Source organism: Danio rerio, chromosome 5 (assembly GCF_052040795.2).
Source record: "Danio rerio strain M-AB ecotype USA chromosome 5, GRCz13ab, whole genome shotgun sequence".
NCBI lineage: Eukaryota > Metazoa > Chordata > Actinopteri > Cypriniformes > Danionidae > Danio > Danio rerio.
The window spans coordinates 19,810,922-19,834,767 of record NC_141025.1 but is presented as its reverse complement, the minus strand read 5'-3'; the positions used below and the strand labels follow the sequence as shown (position 1 = coordinate 19,834,767).

General features: G+C 37.1%; 1 protein-coding gene across 9 annotated transcripts; it reads left to right on the top strand.

The window, feature by feature from the left end:
• The first annotated feature begins 614 nt into the window (after positions 1–614).
• On the top strand, positions 615–23,002 carry ankle2 (ankyrin repeat and LEM domain containing 2). Of its 9 annotated transcripts, none has more exons than XR_015490318.1 (14): positions 615–912; positions 6,945–7,391; positions 8,840–9,034; positions 9,235–9,428; positions 11,558–11,746; positions 13,593–13,715; positions 13,806–13,878; positions 13,968–14,137; positions 14,233–14,339; positions 14,473–14,663; positions 14,972–15,806; positions 17,543–17,674; positions 18,682–21,055; positions 21,245–23,002. XR_015490318.1 is itself a non-coding variant. In XM_087252134.1 (13 exons), the coding sequence occupies exons 2-13, from the start codon at positions 6,965–6,967 to the stop codon at positions 18,929–18,931; spliced, it is 2,838 nt and encodes a 945-aa protein (XP_087108260.1). In that variant the 5' UTR covers positions 615–912; positions 6,945–6,964; the 3' UTR covers positions 18,932–23,002.
• Positions 23,003–23,846: the final 844 nt, after the last annotated feature.

Genomic DNA, 23,846 nt, shown 5'->3' with positions numbered 1-23,846 from the left:
ATACTATAAATATATTTTAATTTAGGAAAATGTAAACAAATTACTAAAAATGTAAAGTAAAATGTGTCTTTGATTATTAGATTGAATAAACTACAATGGACATTATACAAGTATAAAGTACGAGACGTAAACAAAAGGAAATAAAGATAACGTAAGGCAATTTGGTAAACACAGACAAACATCGTACAACAACATAAAGACAATTATAACACGTAAGAAAATAACACTGCCAAAATAATACACCTGAGAAAAAAATAATAGATTTAATTGACCAAAAACTGCCCATTAGATATACACAAGATGGATTAAATATGTTTTAACTAATGGACAGATGCAATCCAGCGGTGCATCCGTGATGGACTGGCCGATTGAAGCTGCTCTCGGCGAGGGAGGTGATGACGAAGCTCCCGCTGACAGGCTGCAGGTCAGAGTGCACATAAGCTGAGGCACATCTACGATATCTTTGTAAATAAACTGCCAATTCGAGTTTAAAACAACTGAATTCTTGCCTGAAAAACTCTTAAATAATTTCAAAACAAAGGCAGGCTAAAATATTTTCGATATAACTTCAGTTTTGGTCAAAATATATACACAGTTGGCCACCTGGTAGCGCTGCTGAAACCCGTTCAACTGCAAACCATGATTCGTCGAGTAAGAGAGACTTCCGGGAGGCACATTTTCTCAGACGTTACTTTGAAACAACTAGCGTGGTTTGTTTTAGCCTCCTATTTCCACTTGTGCTTTCCTCTCGCTGTTCATGTGTAGAAAAGGCGGTTGTCGAGCGCGAGATATTTAGCTGCCAGAATAAATGTCAGCTCGCATGGCTGTATGGAAAGTAAGCATGTAAGGAGCTCTTTGGTCTGGAGCTCATGTCCACCTGCAGCCTCCAAAAATTTGCAGAAACAAGCTGAGGTAATATATCAACTTCTCTTATTAGGCTAATAACTTAACATCCCCCACACACATAGCAGAGTCTAATGTGTCATTGTTAAATACCACGTGATGAGGTCATAATTTATTATTAATTGCTATTTTGTTGGTTGTCATTAACACAGATTTGACTTCATATGAGTTAAAGCTGATGATAAGTTGTCATGTGAATCGGTTCTTTCGAACAATTCGTTTCAAACAATTGTCATTTTTTCATTACTACATTTATGACATAACTGGGTCTCATTACACCGAATGTTTATTAATAAATGTCTTTAATGCACAAAGTTATGTAAAAATGTTTCATAGTAAATAATTACAAGAAGTAAATTTGTATTATTTTTTTTTACAGATCTGCAGTTTTACAAAATAACATAAGGACTGTTTATACTTATTAATTAATCTCTTTATTGTTTTTTGTAGATAAGATAAGTGGATACACTTACATTTTTAGCTTAAAATTGGTTTAAATTATTCAAATTTACTGTGAATCGGTTTGCGTGATTCATAGATTCGACTCATAGCTCCATATACTCGTTTAAAATATTAAATATTATTATTACAAGTTATATATCTTGCATTTCTGCAAATACTGACCCACACGGACATGTGCATTAATTTAAAGATATCTCTTCAATCATAAATCTTAACAGCAGATTTCAGACCAAAATAAATTAAGTTCGATTGAATCATTCAAACTTATTTTGTGAATCGATTCAGGTGAGTCATTGAAAAGATCCACTCTACCCGGCGTTTGAAACACATGAACCTTGCCCGGCGTACTGAGTGTGCGCAGAGGGTGCCACGCGCATGCGCAAACCGAGCTGTAAACAATGCGACCCTTCCAGAGCGTCCGCGCGATTCACGCGCATATAAACGTTTAATAAATCACACATGCACATCTGCGCGTTCACAACACTAACGGCGTCACTGTTCAGCTGATAGATGGTAAGTGGTGCAAAGATGACTGGTGACAATTTTGTTACCCTTTTGTTTGGGTCTGTCATCTCCATTAATCATGTTCATGTAATATACAGACAAAAACTACAATGGATGGCAGTTTGGGCGTGACACTTCGGTCTTAATAAAGTTTCGATATGTTACGGATGTTTGTTTGCCGCACAGGGGGTGCGATTTGGAGGAGTTTAGTTCAGACGAGCCCTGTGCCTCGATTTGAGCAGCTGCACTTCATGTCTTACGTTTTTTTCGAGTCCTAACAATGCAAAGGGGCTTGATGTTGTCAGTTTAACTGCCGCGATGACGTGCCATGACGTCATGTCGTGTTTTATTCTCATCGAGGAAGTATTTTATTACAGTTCCATATATGTATCATAATGGTGCAACTTTGTTTCTGGACAGGGTGAACATTATCTTGTATGATTTAAATTCATAATAATGAAGGGGGATGTCTGAATCAATTTCTCAGATCAGTATTTACGTTGGACAGACACAATATGCTGTTTTTTTGTGTTGCTCCTGATTAACTTGGATTTAATCAGTTTATTTGGATTATTATTCCTATTTGAAATTTTTATGGTTTGTTTTTAAGTTAAACGTAACTTGCTCTGGGTTTCTAAACACGGTTTAAAGGGATAGTTCTTCCAAAAATGATAAAAGGCTGTTGATTTATTCGCCCTCAGGTCATCAAGGATGAAGGAGACTGTGGTCTTTGGTGATTCATAAACGAGTGCATAAAATATGTACTGGCAAGACAGAGTTAACCCAGTTTTTCTGAGGCTGTTGCTAAATGCATTAATATTGTAATTTATATTTAGTTCACAGTGGCGCAGTGGATAGCACGATCGCTTCACAGCAAAAAGGTTGCTGGTTTGAGCCCCGGCTGGGTCAGTTGGCATTTCTGTGTGGAGTTTGCATGTTCTCCCTGTACTTGTGTGGGTTTCCCAAAGACATGCGGTACAGGAGTATTGAATAAACTAAATTGTCTGTAGTGTATGTGTGCGAGAAAGTGTGTGTATATCCTTCCCAGTGATAGGTTGCAGCTGAAAGGGCATCCGCTGCATAAAAGATATACTGGATAAGTTGGTTTATTTCACTTTGGCGACCACGGATTAATAAAGCGACTTAGCCGAAAAGAAAATGAATGAATAATATTCAGTTTCTTGCACAGGCCAACTTTTTGCTTTATAAGTGACTTAAGTTTATCATTAGGAGCAGTGAGTGTTACATTTAATTTGCCTTTATATTATGGCTGCACAATATATCGTTTCAGCATCAATATTGCAATGTGATAATTTACAGTAGTCGCATCGTGACTTCAAAATTTTGAGTCTATTGTAATTGATCATTTACGTGTTTTTTTTTTTTTAAGTCTGTGACTTTCAGGGCTGCGCGATTCTGGCTAATAACAAGAATCGTGATTTTTTTTTAATAGAGGTAAAGTTGGTTTTATATTCGCACATTTGTTTATTTAGAAGTCTCTAGATTATTTACTATGTTACTTTGAATATTCGATCAAAATTAGCATGCAAGTATAACTTCTAAGTAACATTAGCAGTTTCTAATTGACTGTGAACAATGTTGTACTTTGATAGTCATTGGCTGCTCATATGATTTCCCTATTTAGAATTTGCAAAGAATACTTTATTGAAATTATGTTATTAATGAGAATGTATGAATATACGAATATAAAACAAATTTTAACTAATGTTGGTTAAAGTGCTATATATTTTTTATATGGACTTAAACAGTCTTTAAATTGGTCCTGGTCAATAATGCACAGTAAAGTGATGACATCAGAATACATTCATTCATTTTTTTGTCGGCTTAGTCCCTTTATTAATCCGTGGTCGCCACAGCGGAATGAATCGCCAACTTATCCTGCAAGTTTTTACGCAGCGGATGCCCTTCCAGCCGTCAACATCCACACACACATTCACAAACACACTACGGACAATTTAGCCTACCCAATTCACCTTTACCGCATGTGTTTGGACTGTGGGGGAAACCGGAGCACCCGGAGGAAACCCACGCGTAGGCAGGGAGAACATGCAAACTCCACACAGGAACACCAACTGAGCCGAGGTTCGACCCAGCGACCTTCTTGCTGTGAGGCGACAGCACTACCTACTGCGCCACTGCCTCGCCCACATCAGAATACAACTGGTCATAATTCTGAAGTTGAACTATTATGTTTGAGACATATGCGTGCCATTCGGTCATTGACAACATTAGTATACCATTTTTAACTGGCAAAATCAGACATTTATCATCATCAGATTCTCTCCTGCATTATATTAAACGTTATATTTGCTAGAGTTGTTATAGTGACACTGTTACACATTTATTCTCTCGCACACTCTGTGTTGGACATGAAAAAAAAAAACATATCAAATGCTTGTCGTAATCATAACTTTACAATGCGATATGATCAATTAAAAGATGTTCGTGCTTTCAGTTTCACTTTCATCGTCAAGTGCAGCTCATGTCATGGCTGCTGTCACCTAAGACACACATGCAAATCATACTTCACGCTTGGCTCTGAAATGATGACTCTGTGCAACAAACTGAATGTTATTTACAACTTTATTACCTGTTATTCACAGCATATGCAGGTTCTGTTAACTCATTTGCAGGAACACGTGCAGCCCTAGTGATTGTGTGAGGACTATTTAATTACCATTCTGGCAAAATAAATTGTACTGCTTGTAACTTTAATAACAATGAATATTTTAAATTATTTTTACAATGAAAACTACAAACCGTTATTTTACATTTAATTATTTAATTACCATATACCTGAATGTTGTTTGAGTACTCTGAAAACAATTAAACACTGTTTAATTCAGCTGTATCTTTTTCTTTATTGCCTTTATGTAAGCTTGTGGATTGTTCATTATATTTTATGCCCTACAGAATCCATCTTATATTATAAATTCTTTTCAAATAGAGAGATTCGTGTCATCTGGTGAAATTGGATTTTTATCGCAATGTATATAGCTGAATAACAAAATATTGCAATGTTAGATTTTTCCAATATCGTGCAGCCCTACCTTATGTTTTTGTGCCTCTCAAAGTTCCAGTTGCATTTGACCTGCCTTCTATAGCACAGTTTATGCCAAAGTAGAAAATTACTTAACGGTCACATGCATCTTGGGTGACCTAAGGTTGAGCAAATGTATTTGTCAAAATGTAATATAAAGAATATGATATAATTTATTTATTAAGTTTTTTCTTCTTCTTTAAATTAAGCTGTCCACTCTGTATGTAAACATTTATCATGTAAATTTAGTTTTTTTAATAATTATATTTTAGGGTTTTTTTCACCTTTAATTGGGATAGAACAATGGAGGTTACAGACAGGAAACTATTGGGAGTAGAGAGAGGGAGTAGAGAATCGAACTCGGATTGCCATGAGCACCACAGAGCTTTTTGTTGGCACACTTAACCACTAGGCTATTGGCACCGTTTTAAATTCAGTTTTTTATAATACGTTTTTTAAAGCACTAGTAGTAGGGCTGTTCGATTTGGGGAAAATATCTAATTGCGATTTATTTATTTCATATTTATTTCTTTATTTTTTTATTAATTAATTAATTAATTAATTAAATTTTTTTTTTTAATTAATTAATTAATTTTTATTTATTTATTTTTTGACCTATTGCAATTTGATTTACGAATTTATTTTAAGTTTCAAACTGATTTTAATTTAAGCTTTAGCGTAATAATCTGTAAGTTGTGTTAACAATTGTGCTACAGTTTTTAAAAATGACCTGTTTTTGTTTGGTGTCTGGGACTTAAACCAAAACCAAAATGTTCTTATATTACAAATGCTGTTTTTCTTTGATATTAATTAGTCTATTAATGCTTCTGAAGAGGCAGACGCCATAATCACACTCGATGGCGCTTTTTCTTTTTCTTTTTTTAAAATTGTGGGTTCAATTGTGCAGTTCTGGGCAGAACGAAAGTGTACTCACTCAATTGGCTAGTTATTAAGACCCGGTCAGATCACACAACTTCGGCACGATTTCCTTGACGTAGGGTGTCGCGGGGAGTCGTAAACAACAAATGGACGTTGTGACACAACATTTAATCGTTTCCTTTTGTGTAATGTGGCATAGTTCACGACAACCAATAGCATGTCTACAATGCCTCAAGACACCATCGCAGAAAGTCTAGCATGTTTAATTTTCTGGAGCATAGCGAACTGGTTTTGAAGCACTTCACCTCAGATGTTATTCGTTATTCTTGTGTACATGTATACATGTTCTAAATTGCAGCCTCTTGCGATTTAACTAATCCCAACGTTTTAAATTGCGATTTGATTTCGATTAATCGCACAGCTCTAACTAGTAGTGTGAGCAAAACATAAGGGCTGCATCCAAAATCACACACTGTTTAAGTAGGCACGTTGTTTGAATAATTACTTTGCGATTATTGCATGTAGTATGAATGAATCCAGACATATTTGTCATTTTATCATGTGACCTTTCAAAAAAAGTAGTTGCTTCAATGCTGTTCACGAATTCTCTCCTGTGGCCTCATGGGATATCAAGATGTCACATGCATGCTTCTGAAGTAGTGGGTCATTTGAGTACTTTTTACATGCTCTTTTGTGAGTATTGGGAATTCACACATGCTGCTTGTTTACTATTCCATTGACCTTACTCCTTAGAATCTGTTGGAATCCTATTCATTGGAATCTTTCTGGCTCGAGACGTCCGGTGTCATTCACTTCCCTTGCTTTTTAGATGTTGAAAATAGCTCGTTATGCTGCTTGATGTTGCAAACGGATATTGTCTGATTATATTACTCATCTTTTCATGAATAGTCATGAACACACTTGTTTGTAGAGCAAGTAGTTTGACCGTTTTCTGTCATTTATTATTGCTAGTCATTTCTTCCATAGTCAACTCTATCGTAAGTTGCAAAAACGAGCACACTTCCGCATTGAAGAAGGTCAATATAGTAAAGAAGAATAGGATTTAAGATGCTGTCTTGATCAAGTGAGTTCATCAGCATGAGACAAATGTTTGTTTTGTTTTCTCTATAATCAGATAGCCGTTGCAGCAGAAGCATGGACGCTGTCCTGAGCAGGTTGAAAGGCCTCACTGCTGATGAACTGAGGGAGGAGATCATTAAAGCCAACTTGAAATGTGGCCCCATCACTGCCACGACTAGAGCCATATTTGAGCGCAAGCTTGCCAGGGCTCTAGTGGAGAGTGCTGGACTTACTGAGCCTGACGCCGGTGGTGATAACAGTGCCACGTTGGACAGGAGTGTGGTGCCATCCAGTGCCGCTTCAGCAACCCCAGATGCAGTCACAGGCGAAGATGGGGATTTCGGGTACGGCATGGGCCTTAATCCACCAGAGGAAGAGGCTCTGAGTGGAACAGTGTGCGCCTGTAATGTGGAGAACACGCAGACTCCCTCTAAAACTGCACAGGTGTCACCCACCTTCTACGGAGTGTGTCCATTGTGGGAGGATGTGCTGGCTAGGAATGGTAAGCTTTTATTTCTGTTAATTTAAACATCACAAGGTCAAATATATGAGGAATAATGTTTAAAGAATGTCTTTTCTCAGGCAGTCCAACTCACTTGATATTAATTGTGTAACAACAACACAATGTATACACACATACACTTTTATTTATTTAACAACATATACAATATATTATTAACAATATACTATATTGTTTATATAGTGATATACCTGTACATACAATTGTCAATTTGTATATTTTTATTCTCTATTTACTACAATCCTTTATTATCTGTGTTTTTGTCGTGTCACTGTTGTTCTGTTGCAATGTGGAATTCTGTCATGAAAACAAATTTCTCGTATCTGTAAACATACCTGGAAATAAAGCTATTTCTGATTTCCAATTAAAATAATTCAGGCTACAGTTCAAAATTTTGGGGTCGTTGGATTTTAAAAAAAAAATGTGTTTATTATTATTGCTTTAGCAGAATGGTACAAAGGCCATTTCACAATACACACAGTCGGACACAACAAATTTTGAATTAAATATAAAAAAATAATTATTTACAGACAAATGTGCAGGCTCCACAGCTAGACAAACCAATCCTACCTATGAGTTACAAGTCAGCATTACTGATGTAAAACATAATTGGGTTCCAGATTTAAAAAAATATGTTTAGTTTGTTATACCAAACTTTACCATATCACATTTTTTTCCATGGGCAACTTAAGCTCCTAATCCTGGTTTCAGAGACAGGCACGTGATCTGACTTTCTATTTTGTTAAAGTATTTTCTTTGCTAATATCATACACAAATATCTCCTATATCTGAGGTGTCTCCAGGTGGCTCTGGTGACAGATCAATCCTGTATACTTATAAAAAATATAAATATATAAAATTAAAAACGTTCCACCAAAATGAACTAATAATTTGAAAGTCTTACCAAGGCTGTGAAATGAATCATTACAAGTAAACCTCTTCCAAACTTGTTTGACTCTTTTATTTGTGTTGAACACAAATGAAGATATTTTGAAGAATGTTGGGAGCTGGTAGCCATTGACTTCCACAGTAGGAAAAAAATACTTTGGATGTAGGTGGCCATCAGTTTACAGCATACTTCTGAATATTTTCTTTTGTGTTAACAGATGAATCTCATAAAGATCTTATAAAGGTTTAGAACCATTTTAGGATAAATAAACCATCAATTTTTTTTTTTTTTTGGTGAACTTTCTTTAATGCATCTTTGCAATTTATTTTAATTTAAGTATTACTTTCTTGAAATAAAAACAAGACTTGCACAAGGCATTTTAGTGTAAGTAATATGAAACAAATCATACATTTTTAGAAATTGGTTATTTCCACTATTGTAGAGTTATTATTAGTATAGTAAGCATTTACAGGCATGTACAGTTGACTCAGACCTGTTATGTTGGACTAAAACTGATTTTTCTTTTCCACTTCCTCTGCAGAGAGAGCCCATGTGTACACGGATAAGAAAGAGGCTTTGCAGGCTGTTAAAATGATGAAGGGGGCTCGGTTTAAAGCTTTCTCCAATCGTGAGGATGCTGAGAAGTTTGCCAAAGGCATTTGTGACTACTACCCTTCGCCTAGTAAAAGCACTCCCTGTGTTTCTCCTGTCAAACCCGGCCTGGTGTTTAGCAAAGGTCTAGAAAAATCTTTATTTCGGATGTAAAGCCCATTTCAGATTTTAATTAAGGTCATCATGTAAAGCAAAGTTCTTAATTCAGTTTACATTAAGATAAATGTTTATTTTAGGAAAACCATTTTCTTTTAGTTGACTAAATTTAATTCTACATGTAACGTATGCATATTCTAAAAATATAAATTTTTTTGTTAAAACTAGACCACCCTTCTATGATAGAGGCAGACACAATCAACAGGGAGAAAGCAAACAGTTTTAAGAGCCCTCGGACACAGGATTTGACAGCTAAGCTGAGGAAGGCTGTGGAAAAGGGAGACGAGTTGGGCTTTACTGAGCTGGTGTGGAGCAACCCTCGCTACCTCATCGGGTCAGGAGACAACCCTACTGTAGTCCAGGTGAGAGATTTTGTACCTTGATCTGTTTGGATACTTATTTGTTGGCTCTTTTTTCTACTTAATATAGAGATCATTACAACGTTCAAAGTCTTATTCTAAACTTTCCTGGTATCCTAATATTTGGTTATTTATTTACTAATATCAAACTTTTCCCCATTTTTCCCACCAGTCAGTGATATATTTTTCAGGGCTTCAGACTAACTTTTGCGAGCAATGGCACTGATGCCACTAAGTTTTACAGATGGTGGCACAAACACCTGGTTTGATAGTGCTGCACATGTAATATTAATTATATTACAAGTTTTTACTGTTAGCAATGCACATTTGACAGTAGCTTGATGTAGCAGGAAACGTTAGTTTGGATCCATTACAGATTTAATTTCAATAACAAAAACCACAGGAACTAAAAAAGTAACCACCTCATCATTTGTTGATCACAATGTATAACCACACGTTAGTGTTGTCAAAAATATTGATACTGAAATATTTAAAACAGTGGTTCTCAAACTGTGGTACGTGTACTACTAGTGGTATGCGGGCTTCCTTCTAGTGGTACGTGAAGGAATGAAATATGGCATGTACATGCTACATATATTTCAAAATTTATTTATTTTCAAAATGATGTATATAGTATGCCATATATGACATCTAGCCTATATTTCTTAGGTAATTTGCCACATTTTTTTTAACTGTGCAGAGTTTTAGCTGCTTTACTGGGCCTACTACACTACTGTATTTCAATACTGCTCATTTTGGTGGTACTTGGAGAGACAGTTTTTTTCTGAGGTGGTACTTGATGAAAAAAATTTGAGAACCACTGATTTAAAATTATACAATCTTGCTTTTGTTTAGTGTTGATGGCTTTTTCTCTCTCGAACTCTCTCTTCTCACCTTCAGAGAGATGAATAATTAATGGTAATATTAAGATTTTAACACTTTTGTTTTAATCAGAAAATAAGATGAAATTAAGCTTATTATTATTATTAATGTTTTTGTAATTTATTCCCTTTTGGACTTAACAACTGCTGACGTACCTACTATAAGCATTATATGATTTAGTTATTTAGTTATTACTTAATTTGCATACTTTTAATGTTGCTGAATTTGTTCCCCATGGTATCAAATATTACATTGGTAAAAAAAAGTTTCAGTGCCATTTGCAATGGAAAAATAAACATCCTAAAACTTTTTATACAAATAAAAACACACAACTTTTATGACTTCTAGAGATGTACAAATTGTAAGCATCGATAGCCTAGTGGACAGTGTGGTGACGTGTGCTATAATGTTGTTGCGGTGTCCCAAGTTTGACTCCCAACTGTCAGACCTTTTCCAATCCCATCCCTTTCCAGTTTCAATTCTTTTCATCATACTGGCAGTAGTCAGGGATGGGCAAATATACATTGAAATGTATTCTAAAATAAAAAAACCTAATGCCTCGGTTTTACATGTATTAAAATAAACTACAATATACAGGAGCCAAAACAAGTATCAAATTAAGATACTGTATTTTAAAAATACTACAAAATACTTTTAAGAGGTACCATGAAATTTCTTCACAAACCTTCCATTAGGAGGGCTGTTGGATCAATCCCTTCACCATTAAATTAACTTAGTGAAGTAAACAATGACCTTGCTCCCAAATCTACCCCTGCTATTTGTCTGGTATTTTGTGTGTTGCATATTTACATCCATGCACCAATTATTGACCACATCCTTCAATGTTAATACATTTTTTGCTCTGATCTTAAGGCTATAAAAATAACTGAGAAAGCACCAATTAGAGAGACTTAATACAAAGTATTTTAAAAATACAAGACACTAAAGTATTTTGATACAAAATGTTAAGCCCTTTTTATAAACATCATAAAATACAAATTACAAAACACTATTTTGTATTTGATATACGTATTTGAAATACTTGTATTATAAATACTGCCCATCCCTGCCAGTAGTGGCACAAAACAAAATGTAGTTGCACAGCCAGGATAGAAATATTAATGAAAAAATGCTTTTAATTAGGATTATTAAAATTTTTTGAATGCTGTTTTTTAACTACCTGAATGTTGATGTATTTGTTTACTTTATTGTACTTTTCTTATGTTCTTCTGCTGTAAATGTGACTGCAGGAGGGCTGCAGGTATAACGTAATGCATGTGGCTGCTAAAGAGAACCAGCCAGGGATTGTTCAGATCCTGTTGGACACTCTTGAGAACCCAGAATTCATGCGGCTTATGTACCCAGATGACCTGGAGAGCATGCTGCAGAAACGCATCCGCTATATCGTAGACCTGTACCTTAATACACCAGACAAAGCTGTAAGTGTTGCATTCTAATCTTTCTATGTTGTTTAACTGTTTACATATGGGTAACCTTTTAATAGATTGCTGAGTAGCAGCTTTTGCATTAGAATAAACAGAAATAAAAAATGACAGCAGTGATTAACTAATTAACTTCAGACAAAGTTCTTTTTGGTCGTCGTTTAAGTTTGAAAAGGCTGAGTAACTGTATGTTGTTTTGAACAATCCAACCCCCCCACACTGCAGTAGGTGGTGTTGTAAATGTGTCACTTCACTTGAGTAGACTCCTAAACACAACAACAATGGCGACTGTGAGAGAATAACAGTTTATTTGGCGTGGATAGACACCAAGTGGAACAATGTTTAGAATTTCATCTGATGTGGCATGTAGCGGTTGTGCTTATTGTCCGGAGTCTTTAAAATCTGTCAGCGAGCATTAGTACAGGTGCGGATACATCTGTACCAGCTCTGCTACCCGACCCTCCAGTTGTTTCATGTTACTAACTTGTTGTTGTGCTGGATGTTTTTCTCCTGTATAACTCCACGATCTGTGTGAATAAGCGGACCTATGGTAGCTCAAAAGTGTTTAGGGCCAAAACTAACTTTTCCAAAAACTTTGCTTTTGTGAGCTGCTTTAAACTGCTGAATCTAAGTCAAAACAAACCTCCTTTTGGCTGGATTTGGCAATGATGTCATTTCAGTTCTTTTTTTCAATTTTGTTTATACTGGGTCTATGTATTTGGGACTTTAGTATACATCGGATCACTGACTATGTTTACATCCACATCAGTAATCTAATCTTTTGCCTTAATCTGAATAAATAATCTTAATACGATAAGGGTGTTTAAATGACTTGCATTTTGAACGTTCCTTTGATGATCCTGTTTTACATGTTGTAGTAAGCAGTTCGATTAATGTCATTACGGCACCATTCGATGCTAGTTTCCTCTGGCGTTTCATGCAACAACAGTTCTTGTTGGTCATGGCACCATATGTGATTGTGGCCGTTTAATTTTTAGTTTCACGACAAGTTCAACTTCAGTTAATTTCTCACACTGTACGTACAAACAGACAATGGCGGAGACAAATTCTTAAGCAACAGGCAATTATTTCATTCCCTAACTTTGCATTCATGCCCTTGCGACAAAGTCACTTCAAAGTCAAGGCACTTCATAATGTCAATTTTTTTACAAAATTCAAAGCATAGTCTTCGTTTCCTGCTAGAACCAAAAATGTGCTTTTTTTGCTTAAAGCTGTTCTCATTTTTTTGTCATCAAACACCTGGTAAATGCTGTGTGTGTTCTGTTGCAAATTGTTGCAAAAGTACTACAAACCGGTTCGATTAAGATGTTTACATGTCTGTACTGCACTTTAATAATTAAACTAAAATAGGAATACTCCACATGCCTTAATTCGATTTCTGTTTAGTTTGATTATGATTTTAGTTGGATTAAAGTAATCAAAAATCGCTGTTTACATGGTAGACTCTTAATCAGAGTATTGTCTTAATCATATTAAAATTGGAGTGTTGGTGTCCAATGTCCATGTAAACATACTCATTGTGTGTGGATACATTTGAATGAATCCTCATTTTTTCCATGATACATTGACATCTGGTTGTTACCTTGAATGTTCTATAAGTTCAGCTGCAGATTTAAATCTTTGCAATGCTTTGTTGGGTTGCGTTTTATGAGGAGAATGCATTCAGAGACATTACCATATAAGCCAGGATTATTTTGATGCCAATGTTTGACATCTTTTGTGTCTGAAACATGCCGTTGAGTCCTAAAATCATATTTAGGCAGATGTCCTATTAAGATTTGTAACCGATTCAAAACAATAATTTATCCTTTGTGTTTCATAGGGGTTTGAGACACCTCTTCACTTCGCATGCAAGTTTGGCTGCCCAGAGGTTGTAAACATACTCTGTTCTCATCCAGACATTGACAAGAACTGCAAGAACAAGTATAACCAGAAACCCTGTGAGGTAAAGCAACCATGACGCATTAAATTTCAATATGAGGATTTCATAATTTATTAAAGCTTATTTACTACTCATTGTATTGCCCTTATTTAGGTTATTTGTGAAAGAATGAAAGAAAAGGGTAAAGTTCAAGAAGTCAAACAGAAAATAAATGAATATTTAGAAGGTAAGCTGATGATATTACTTGTTGTATTTAATTTAACATGTAGATCAAGTGCATTTTATGGACTAATGCTGAATTCTGATTGGCCACAGAGCGATTGTACATCCCTTTGCTGCGAGCCACTGATAACTCCTCCCAGGCTGTGATTGGTGCTCCTTGGTCTCCTGAGCCAATGGAATCCCTTTCGCCATGGTTACCCAGAAGTCCAAAGGATCCAGTTATGGCAGTCAGGGCCTTTGCTGGACCTTTAAGTCCATCTAAAGTAAGTTTAATGTAGAATTTATAAGTATATTATTTATGTAACAGGACATAAGGACAATTCCATTTCTGTGAGTGATCAAAATTGTGGGCTTCTAGGCGGATGAGTTCAGACGAGCGTGGAAAACTCCTCCCAGAGAGCGGGCAGACCATTTTCACAACATCCTGAAGTCTGACCCGGACCGAGGAGCAGAAAGAGTTGGCAGGTTTGTTCTAAGATATGATTAAAGAATCCGAACATTACTTACATTATTCTATACACTTATACACATGTTCTTTAGGCATTAGTAAAGTGTCATTTAGCATTGATTTAGATATTTATGTCCTGTCCGTGAGCAGAGATCTGGCCCATGAACTCGGTCACCCCTGGGCAGAGTACTGGGATTTCCTGGATAGTTTTGTGGATCTGCAGTCAACCGAAGGCCTGAAAATGCTTGAAGAATACCTCAGTAAAAAGGACTTCAGGGAGCGAGCTCATGACGAGGCTGGAGAGAATGAAACCAGCAACAGGTTTAAAACACCCTCTCCAGGTAAGACCACTGACTGCAAAACTGCAATATGGATATTGACAAAAATTTTGATACCAGTTCATATAGCATTCACGACTATCAAGAGATTTAAACAAATCTTTTGATATGATGACAGATTGCTGAATGTGATCATAGTTACTGCTAGTTATAGCACAAATTAGGTATGAATAAACATTTCATGGGCAGCATGTTGGCACAATCAATAAAGTATGATAAACGGATAATGATGAAGTATTTCTGAATTAAACTGCATTCCAAGACCAAGGGATATAATTCACTTTGTAATATTGTCCTCCTTTAAATTGCAGGCAAACTGAAAAAGTTCTGTAATTCCATCTCTGTGGGGGCTTTTCTAGATGAGGGTGATGACATCAGCCTGGAGGAGATCAAGAACCGGCAGAACGCTGCTCTCACCAGTATTTCTTCTGTGTGCTCCAAAGACGGCCTGCAGGGGGCAGTAGGAGGACTGGAGTTTCACATCCTCCCAGTGTCCCACAGCGCTGACCTCATAGAAGCGGCGGCAGAGCAGGATCTGCTGCTCTCAGAGAAATCCATGATCTCCAGCAGTAAAAATGGCCTTTGCGAACAGGGCTCCGGTGATAGGACTCCAAACGGGGACAAAGTATCGCCTCGTATCTGCGGTTCCTCCAATTCCTGCATGCTGTCACCAATCTCAAACTTAATGGCAGAGTTTGAGAGGATGTCTTTGCTGGATGAGCCTGATAGGACAAACAGAGAGAGGAGGAGGAGCGGAGGGAAACGTCAGACCACAGAGCTCACCTCTGGACTGGGACGCCTTTCGCTGTCTTCTGAAGACGACTCTGTGTTTGAGAAAGACAGGACGTCTGCTTTGCGGGCAGCAGAGAATGATGGAACGGAGAGGAGAAATGAGGTGGACGTGAGGTCCAGCGCGAGTTCAGATGAGTACTTTCTGGCCAGTGAGCGGCTGGAACCTATAAACCAACAGACTATAGATACTTCAGGGTGCGAGCGCATGATTTGCGCCAGGTCAAAGTCCTGGGATCATGGGGGAAGAGACCTCAGCTCCTCGGGGTCTTCCAGCTCCTACAGATCACTCGACAGCTCTCAGGACTTCATACTGCGGACTCCTCCAAGAGTGACCAAAGGACTCTTCATTGAAGGGTGAGAAGAGCTTGTCTGTGGTTATTATAATGTGTTTCAGTATGAAGTCTTTACTAGGGGTGTGGGAAATTACTATCTAACAGAGTATTTGTTGTTTTATTTAGAGCGGTGGTTCTGAGGTTTTAAAAATGTATTGCTATTCTCTCTTTTGAATAGATTCTGGGCTTAATTTTTAACAGCAGATGGCGCTGTATTATTTTACAACAGGGGTGTCATAACCTCAGTCCTGGAGGGCCAGTGTCCTACATATTTTAGTTACAGCCCCCACTAATAATAGTATACTAGAAGCTTCCAGGCACGTGTGTTGAAGGAAGTTGGAGCTAAACTATGCAGGACGCCCTCCAGAACCGAGTTTGGACACCCCTGTTACAAAGAGCCATGCACCCACTTCCACCCACCAAGTCTGAGTGAAATCAAAATATACAAAGTTTATTTTACTAGCTCATATTGTTATTCTTATAGTAAGTAATTAATCCATACAAGTTAATGGACTGAACAATGTGTTTGTTCTGGTAAACTTCAATTAAAGTCTGGCCATCAGCTTCTGCTTTTGGAGTGGAGGCCCTTCTGTTGACGTCAACCTGATGGCTTACATAACCTTAACCACGCCCCTTTTACCATTAGTTTGGGATTAGAGAATGATGTGAAAAATAAAGCCCCGCCCCTTTATGAAATAGTCTAAAATAAAAGTCTCAGCAACTTCCGGATCACGTGCATTTTAAGGCGAATTTACACTTCTGCATGAATGTCATGCAGTTGTTCTGATATTTTTTTTCCAACAGATTCCTGCTAGTAGTAATATCACTGGTTTGCTTATTTTTAGGCCATGTCCACAGGTGCACTGGTATTTTTATAAACAGAGTTTTCTCCACTCGCAAAATCGCACTTAAATGCATCATGTTAAGAGCATGCTGAACCAACAAGAAGAGATGATGACACTTTCATGCTGGGTTCACATATCAACTGGGGTCTGGGGAATTAAGTATTTTCATGAGTAAACTGCATACAAGTCAATACAAACATGAGAAGAGAGATGAATTATCATCCCGTGGTGCGAATGAGGAATTTGCCTCATTCGTATCTTCCACGCTTGATGCGAACCCAGCTGTGTTGGCCAATCAGAAAGGAGAAAACATTGCACACGCTGATGTCATGACATTTACATTTACATTTAGTCATTTAGCAGAGGTGAAAAACATGAGATGAACATGAGGTGAAAAACCAGTTTTCGTATACACACAACCACAATGTACCTGGAGTTTTGGAAAATTTTCAAAATTTTGCTTGGGTAAAGAAAAGTTTCAGAAAGTTTCAGTCACCTCGATACTCTGTTGGTGGTGGTGGTGGTGGTGGTGGTGGTGGTGGTGGTGGTGGTGGTGGTGGTGGTGGTGGTGGTGGTGGTGGTGGTGGTGGTGGTGGTGGTGGTGGTGGTGGTGGTGGTGTGTGTGTGTGTGTGTGTGTGTGTGTGTGTGTGTGTGTGTGTGTGTGTGTGTGTGTGTGTGTGTGTGTGTAAAAACAGGTGAATTGCAAAGAAAAAAATGATTTTGAAAATAGCCATGTTTGTGTGGACAGTGGCCTAAAAGGATCATGTGACAATGAAGACTGAAATAAACTGAACATTTAGCTTTGCAAACATACATTTACATTTAGTTGCTACATATCTTTTTTCTTTTTCTTATCCTTTTTTTTTAGTTATCTAGCCTAAACCATAATACTTTTTTTCTATTTTTATTCAGGGATTCACCCACCAAGTTGGACAGAGAGGTTTTGTCAGCTTTAGGAGTCTCGGACTTCGACCCTCTAAAGTTTCCCAGCATTCACAAATGGAAGAGCACAATTCAGACATACTCACTGTCAGAAATGCAAAGGTATGTTTGTATCTTGTTCTTTAATTCAGTGTGTATGCAAAAAATTAAGAAATATTGACAGAAAAGTCAAATATAACTTCACACAAGATGCATGCAAGTGCTTGTTTTAAATGCTTCTTCCCCCCACAAAAAAATTTCAAGAAGCAGAACACTCATGACACACTGAAGACTAATGATTATTACATTTGAAATTATGATAATAATTTAAATAAATTGCATATTAAAATCTTTTTAAACAAAAATCATTGTTTGATATTTACTGTAATCTTTAGAGCTAAAAAAAGAAGCTTCTTTTCTTTCAAGCTGAAAAGAAGTTTTCCTGCACAAGTAAAAAATATTTCATGATTGCCTTCAGAGAGAGAGAAAACAATAGACATGTTTAAGTTGTCAGCAAGTGATTTAACAAGACTAAAATATAAGAAAATCAGTATATTTTAAATAATATTCAAATTATATTTCATAAGCATATAATCTTTGTGAAAATAAAAAGCAGTAAAAATTAAAAAAATAAGTATTATACTCATTTAAAAATGAATTAAAAATAATTCAGCTTTTTATTATGACAAAAATGAAATGAGTATATAATTGTGTAATCTGTCAATTATAGTTATTCAAAAAATTCTGTTGCATATTATAAAATAATAATTACATTATCTGCAAAAATCTGTATCCAGAAAGCCAGAAAGAAAAAATAAGAAAATTGCAGTCGAGTGTTTTTTTGTGCAATAATTGCAACATTAGTGAGCATAAGATAAATCTTTCAGAAGCTTTATTTAAACACTTTATTTATAGGATTTTCCAAAAATGTGCAGATATCAAACATTTTTAGTATTATTGTATATCTTGACATAGAGAGAGAAGGAAAGTAAACAACGATCCAAAAGCTTTTTAAAAATCTCACCAACCTCAAAAAGAAATTTCCATCAGTTTATCTATGACAACCCCTAACAACCCCTCTGGTGTTTAAAAATGTCTGTCCACTTAGAGGTCTGCGTTTATGTTTTCAGCTGGCTGACTCCTGCAGTGCACAAAAGCCATCTGAGGGCTCTCTCGGCCACTCCTGGCTCTCCAGTGAGCGGTTTGATGTCCCCCGTGAGCCGCTTCAGCCCAGCTCGACACATGGGCTCGCCAGACAACTGCAGTCCCGGACGCTACAGTCCAGCACACTCCACCTACAGCCCCGCTCACCCCAACTACAGCCCTGTCAGCTACATCCAGCGCATCCGCCTCAAACATTTCGGAGATACTCCCATTTAACATACGCTCTCCATCCCGTCCAGCCCCACCGCAAATTTCCAACTGAACCCGAAATAACAAATATAACTAAATCCAGTGTGGGCTGTTTCAGAGGATGGATCTTTTTTTCCCCGAGGAGAACGATGTTGTAACGGAAGCCATTAAAAATCTGCTCAAAATGGGCTCCTAGTGCCGCGCGAAACCGCAGACAGGATCTCGCAACAGGCCGTCCTTCAGTTTGTAAGCTCTTAGGTTCATAGAACACGGCTCAAATAATATAAATATGCACATCTCCCGGGGTTCCTCAATCATAAGATCTATATATAAATATATATATTCGGTACTTTTGTGTATGACACCTGGTGTGATGATCTGTGATGGATGTATAGACCTTTTCTATCTTATTTTGTTTTTGTTTTGTTCTTTATCTACGTGTGAGTGCGAACGTGTGCTTGAGATTTATCTGTGGATTTTCAAAACCGTATCTTTAATGGAAATGAACGATTTCCTACTTAAAAGTATTGTTCATCCAAAAAAAAAAGAAGGAATTTGCTGATTATTTATTCACCATCAGGTCATCCATGGTGTCTTTGTGTTTTCTTCTGTAGAATATTAAATAAGATTTCCTTAACTGAAACCTCAGTCCAGGGGTGTCCAAGCTCAGTCCTGGACGGCCGGTGTTCTGCATAGTTTAGCTTTATTTAACACACCTGCCTGGAAGTTTTTGTATACCTAAAGAGCTTGATTAGCTGGTTTAAGTGTGTTTGATTGGGGTTGAAACTAAAATATGCAGGACACCGGCCCTCCAGAACCATGTTTGGGCAACCCTGCCTTAGTCCAAAGATCTCAAACTGGATTCCTAGAGCTGCAGCTCTGCACAGTTTTGCTCCAACACAGCTGATCCAACTAATCAAGCTGTTCAAGAATACTAGACTATTCAGCAGGTGTGAGTTGGAGGTGGGTGGAGCTAAACTATGCAGAGCTGTGGTTCTCCAGGAATTAAGTTTAAGACTACTGCCCTAGTCTATAGCAGGGGTGTCCAAACTCAGTCCTAAAGGGTTGGTGTCCTACATATTTTAATTCCAACCCCAATTAAACACACCAGAACTAATCAAGCTATTTCTTGGTATACTAGAAACTTCTGGGCAGGGGTGTTGAAGCAAGTTAAAGCTAAACTGTACAGGAGACCAGCCCTCTTGGACCGAGTTCGAACACCCCTGGTCTATAGGTATTAAGTTGGCACCTAAGGAGAGTCATAAAAACATATACAGACAACACAATTAATTCTGGTGACTTTTGATGATACATTGGGGTTTTATGAAGTGAAACAATCATTATGTGTAAGAACCTGAACATTATTATTATTATTATTATTATTATCCACTGCCTCGACATTATAGCCCATAGAATTACATAATGACATTGTTTGCATGTTAACAATGGAGAACATGTATTTTTTATCAAAATGTCACTTATACTTATCCATGATGCTGCAACCTATATGTAAAAACAGTAATATAATATTTGAGTATGCATTCTCAATTAAGAGGATTGACTTGTAGTGGATTCTCAACATTTGACTGATGTCATAACAAAACAGGAAGCTTGTGAAGGTCATAATGCTGTCAGTATTTAGCCCAATCGTTTTGCTTCTTAAGACTTCAATGTATTGCCTAGAGCCATGTTCATTTTGTTTTATCTATACATGTTTTTGTGGTCTCTCTAACTGCTAGTCACTCTTGACTTGGCTTTTATGAGTCACAAAATAACAACGGTTTCAGCTCAATCTTCTTTAATCATCTTCTTAAGAAAATGTCACATCTTGGGTGGCCTGTGGGCAAGTAAATTAAAGGGTTCGTTCACTCACAATTGAAAATTCTGCTATTAATTACTCATCCTCAAGTTGTTCCAATGCCCTGAAACCTTCATTCTTCTTCAGAACACACTTGAAGATATTTTGTATGCATTCTGAGAGCTCCCTCATCCTCCATAGACAGCAATGGTCAGACTTATCCAGAAAGGTACCAAAAAACATTGTCAAATTTGCCTTCAGTGGTTAAATCGGAATACTATCAAGCTTCAAGAATACTTTTGTGTGCACATAAAACAAAGATAGCAACTTTATTCAACTGTTTCTTCTCTTCAGTATAGGGCTCATATTCACAAGAACATTACACTAATGCAGTGTTTCCCAACCCTGTTCCTGGAGGCACACCAACAGTACAAACTTTTTATGTCTCTGACCCATTATCTTCAGGTTTTGGAGACTCTGCTGATGTTCTAATTTCGGTTTGTTTGATTAAGGAGAGGTTGAAAATGTTGGTGTGCCTTCAGAAACAGGGTTGGGAAACACTGCACAAATGTATACGTGCAACTTCTTCTGAAACAAAAGCACAGGCTCATCCGAAGTATCTGTCAGCTTGAATTGAAGGTCACTTTTTTTTTTTGATGGTCCATTTGCTGAATTTAAGTTTTTAACTCTTCTGATTGAACTAATAAAGGCACTGAATGGTCTGTTTTTAAATTTCTGGTCAAGGAAACATTGCTTTCTATGGAGGACGAGAGAGCTCTCTGATTTCATCTAAACTATGGTAGTTGTGTTCTGAAGATGAACTAAAGTCTAAGGGCATTAGAATGATAAAAAGGGGAGTAATTAATACCAACGTTTTTATTTTTGTGGTGAACTAACCAACAAATAGCAGCTTTTTATCATTGGGTTTAACAGTCATTCGAAATGGGATAGAAATAAAACGATGTCACTATATCTAGAAACCCAGAGCTAAATTGAAATAATAAATATAGCTCTTTTTGCTAGTTAACCGACAGTAGCACAAAAATGCTCGTTTTAATGTGTTTTTAAGGGAAAAGAAACAAGGCATCCTGACTGCCAAAAGCTATTTTTATTCTTTAATTGGAAAAAAGAAAACTGCCTTAAATTTCTTAAAGGAAAGACCAACATCTGAATCCTAAAAGCAGGTGTTTATTAATGCATTGTTAACAACAGCCTTAGGTGTTTGGAGGGGGATTAAAAAAAGAGGAGGAGTATAATAACATGTGAAAATATTCCCCTTTTTTAATTCAATAAATGTGATTTATCATTTTTAAATATGTATTTGTTTGCACTTTTAATTACATTACTTTTGGAGTTTGACAAAGTTCATCGTGCACAACAGATGATACTCTGGTTTGTTTGAGAGACGTGAATCTGAAATTTGAGCATGTACAGAAAGTTGGCGAATGATCGATAGATTGATTGATTGATTGATTGATAGATAATGAGTGCAGATGGCCAGTCGGATCTGTGAATGTCATAAAAGCTGTAAGACTTGATGATTGTGGATTCAGAGTGTTGTAAGTGCACTTTAAACATGTCGGAAATCGGTGTCCATCATCATCATCATGGTTGATATTTCAGACTCAAGGTTATAGATCATGTTTGTGCAATTCTCTCAACGGCTTTTGAGATGAATCCATTTGCCAGAACTCCAAACAATATGTGCTGAAACGGAAAAAGCTCCAGGTAGTTCAGCTTTTATTTCGTTTTAACTTGACAAATATCTCAAGGAAACGAGTCTGTGGTACTTTCAGATCATGTGAACTCTTTCTTTGGTGCCCATTATTCTTGGTGTAGTGCTGGCCTGTTGATCTTTGCTTTGTAAAGCTTTAGTGCCTTTGATTATGATCTATTTGGAAGGGCCTGTATGACATGCACTGACCACATACAAGCTGAATAGACCCCTTTTTTCGTGTGTTCCCTAGTGTAAAACGAATGGTACAGTAGCATCGGCATATGCAGTGTCTGAATACCTCTCAAATACGATTGTAAGAGAAGAAAAAAAGGTTTACAGTTTAGTTATTGCTAGTGTTGTATCAATGCCAGCCTTACTTTTCTGTTTTGTTAACTGATGCTTTGTAGTGCCAACACTGGTCAATTGAAAATGAGTTGCAGTTTATTGTCGAGAATTGAATTATTTTTGTTGTCCTGGCCTTTACGTTGCATGCATTTCTAGTCCTATTTTATTACAGTATACGTTAAAGGAAAGTATTTGATGTTCTATTGATGAACGATAAATAAAGTGCACAGTCTTGTAACTTTACTCACTTTTTCTGACTGTACAAGGAAAAAAAAAACATTTGTGAAGGTGGTTAAATTGAACTTTGTTTTGGTACAAAGGGGACCTATTATGCAAAAAATCTCTTTTTTAAAGGGGTATAAAAGCTGTTTTATGCTTCTGCGTCGAGCGATCGCCATGACCCCCACGCATGCCTTGCCTTACCTTCTGTGTGCTGTTTGTGTTGCTCTGCAGTTACACTTCCTAAACGCTAGCTTTGCAGTAAGTTATATTTTATTCCTCTGTGTCGAGTTTCTTTCCGGGTGTTTTGTTTTTCTGAACGCTGTCCTATTATACTGTACAAGTAGCTTAAACTTGGGATCTGACAGACGTGCAACAACTTTAACTATAAGATAAACATCTGAAAGTTTGGTGCTATCAAAAGTTTCCATCTAGAGCTCCTTCACAGGACTCGACACTTGTAAACACTCGCTCAGACTCGCGGCTCTCAGCACCACCCACACTCATCACCGATACCAAGCCGACCAATCACGAGCTTGTGCTACATGTTGTTGCTATGTGTAGTTACGCCTCGTTCACATGGGCTGTCAGCATCAACGATTTCAATTCACTTTGAACGGGAGATGTTAAGTGTTGCAGAACTGAATTGTGGATCTGTCAAGCGACGCTGCTCGCTGTAGAAGTTGGGAATTTCCTAACTTTTCAAGCGCCAACAGAAGCGTCAGCCAATAATATTGCGTTATGCAAATATCCCAGCTCAGACAGTCAAGTGTATCTGTCTGCGGACTACAAGACAGGGGTGTTAGATGAAGGGGCGTAACTTGCAAGTTAGAGGCATAACTTGCAGTTATCGAGATCCCGTT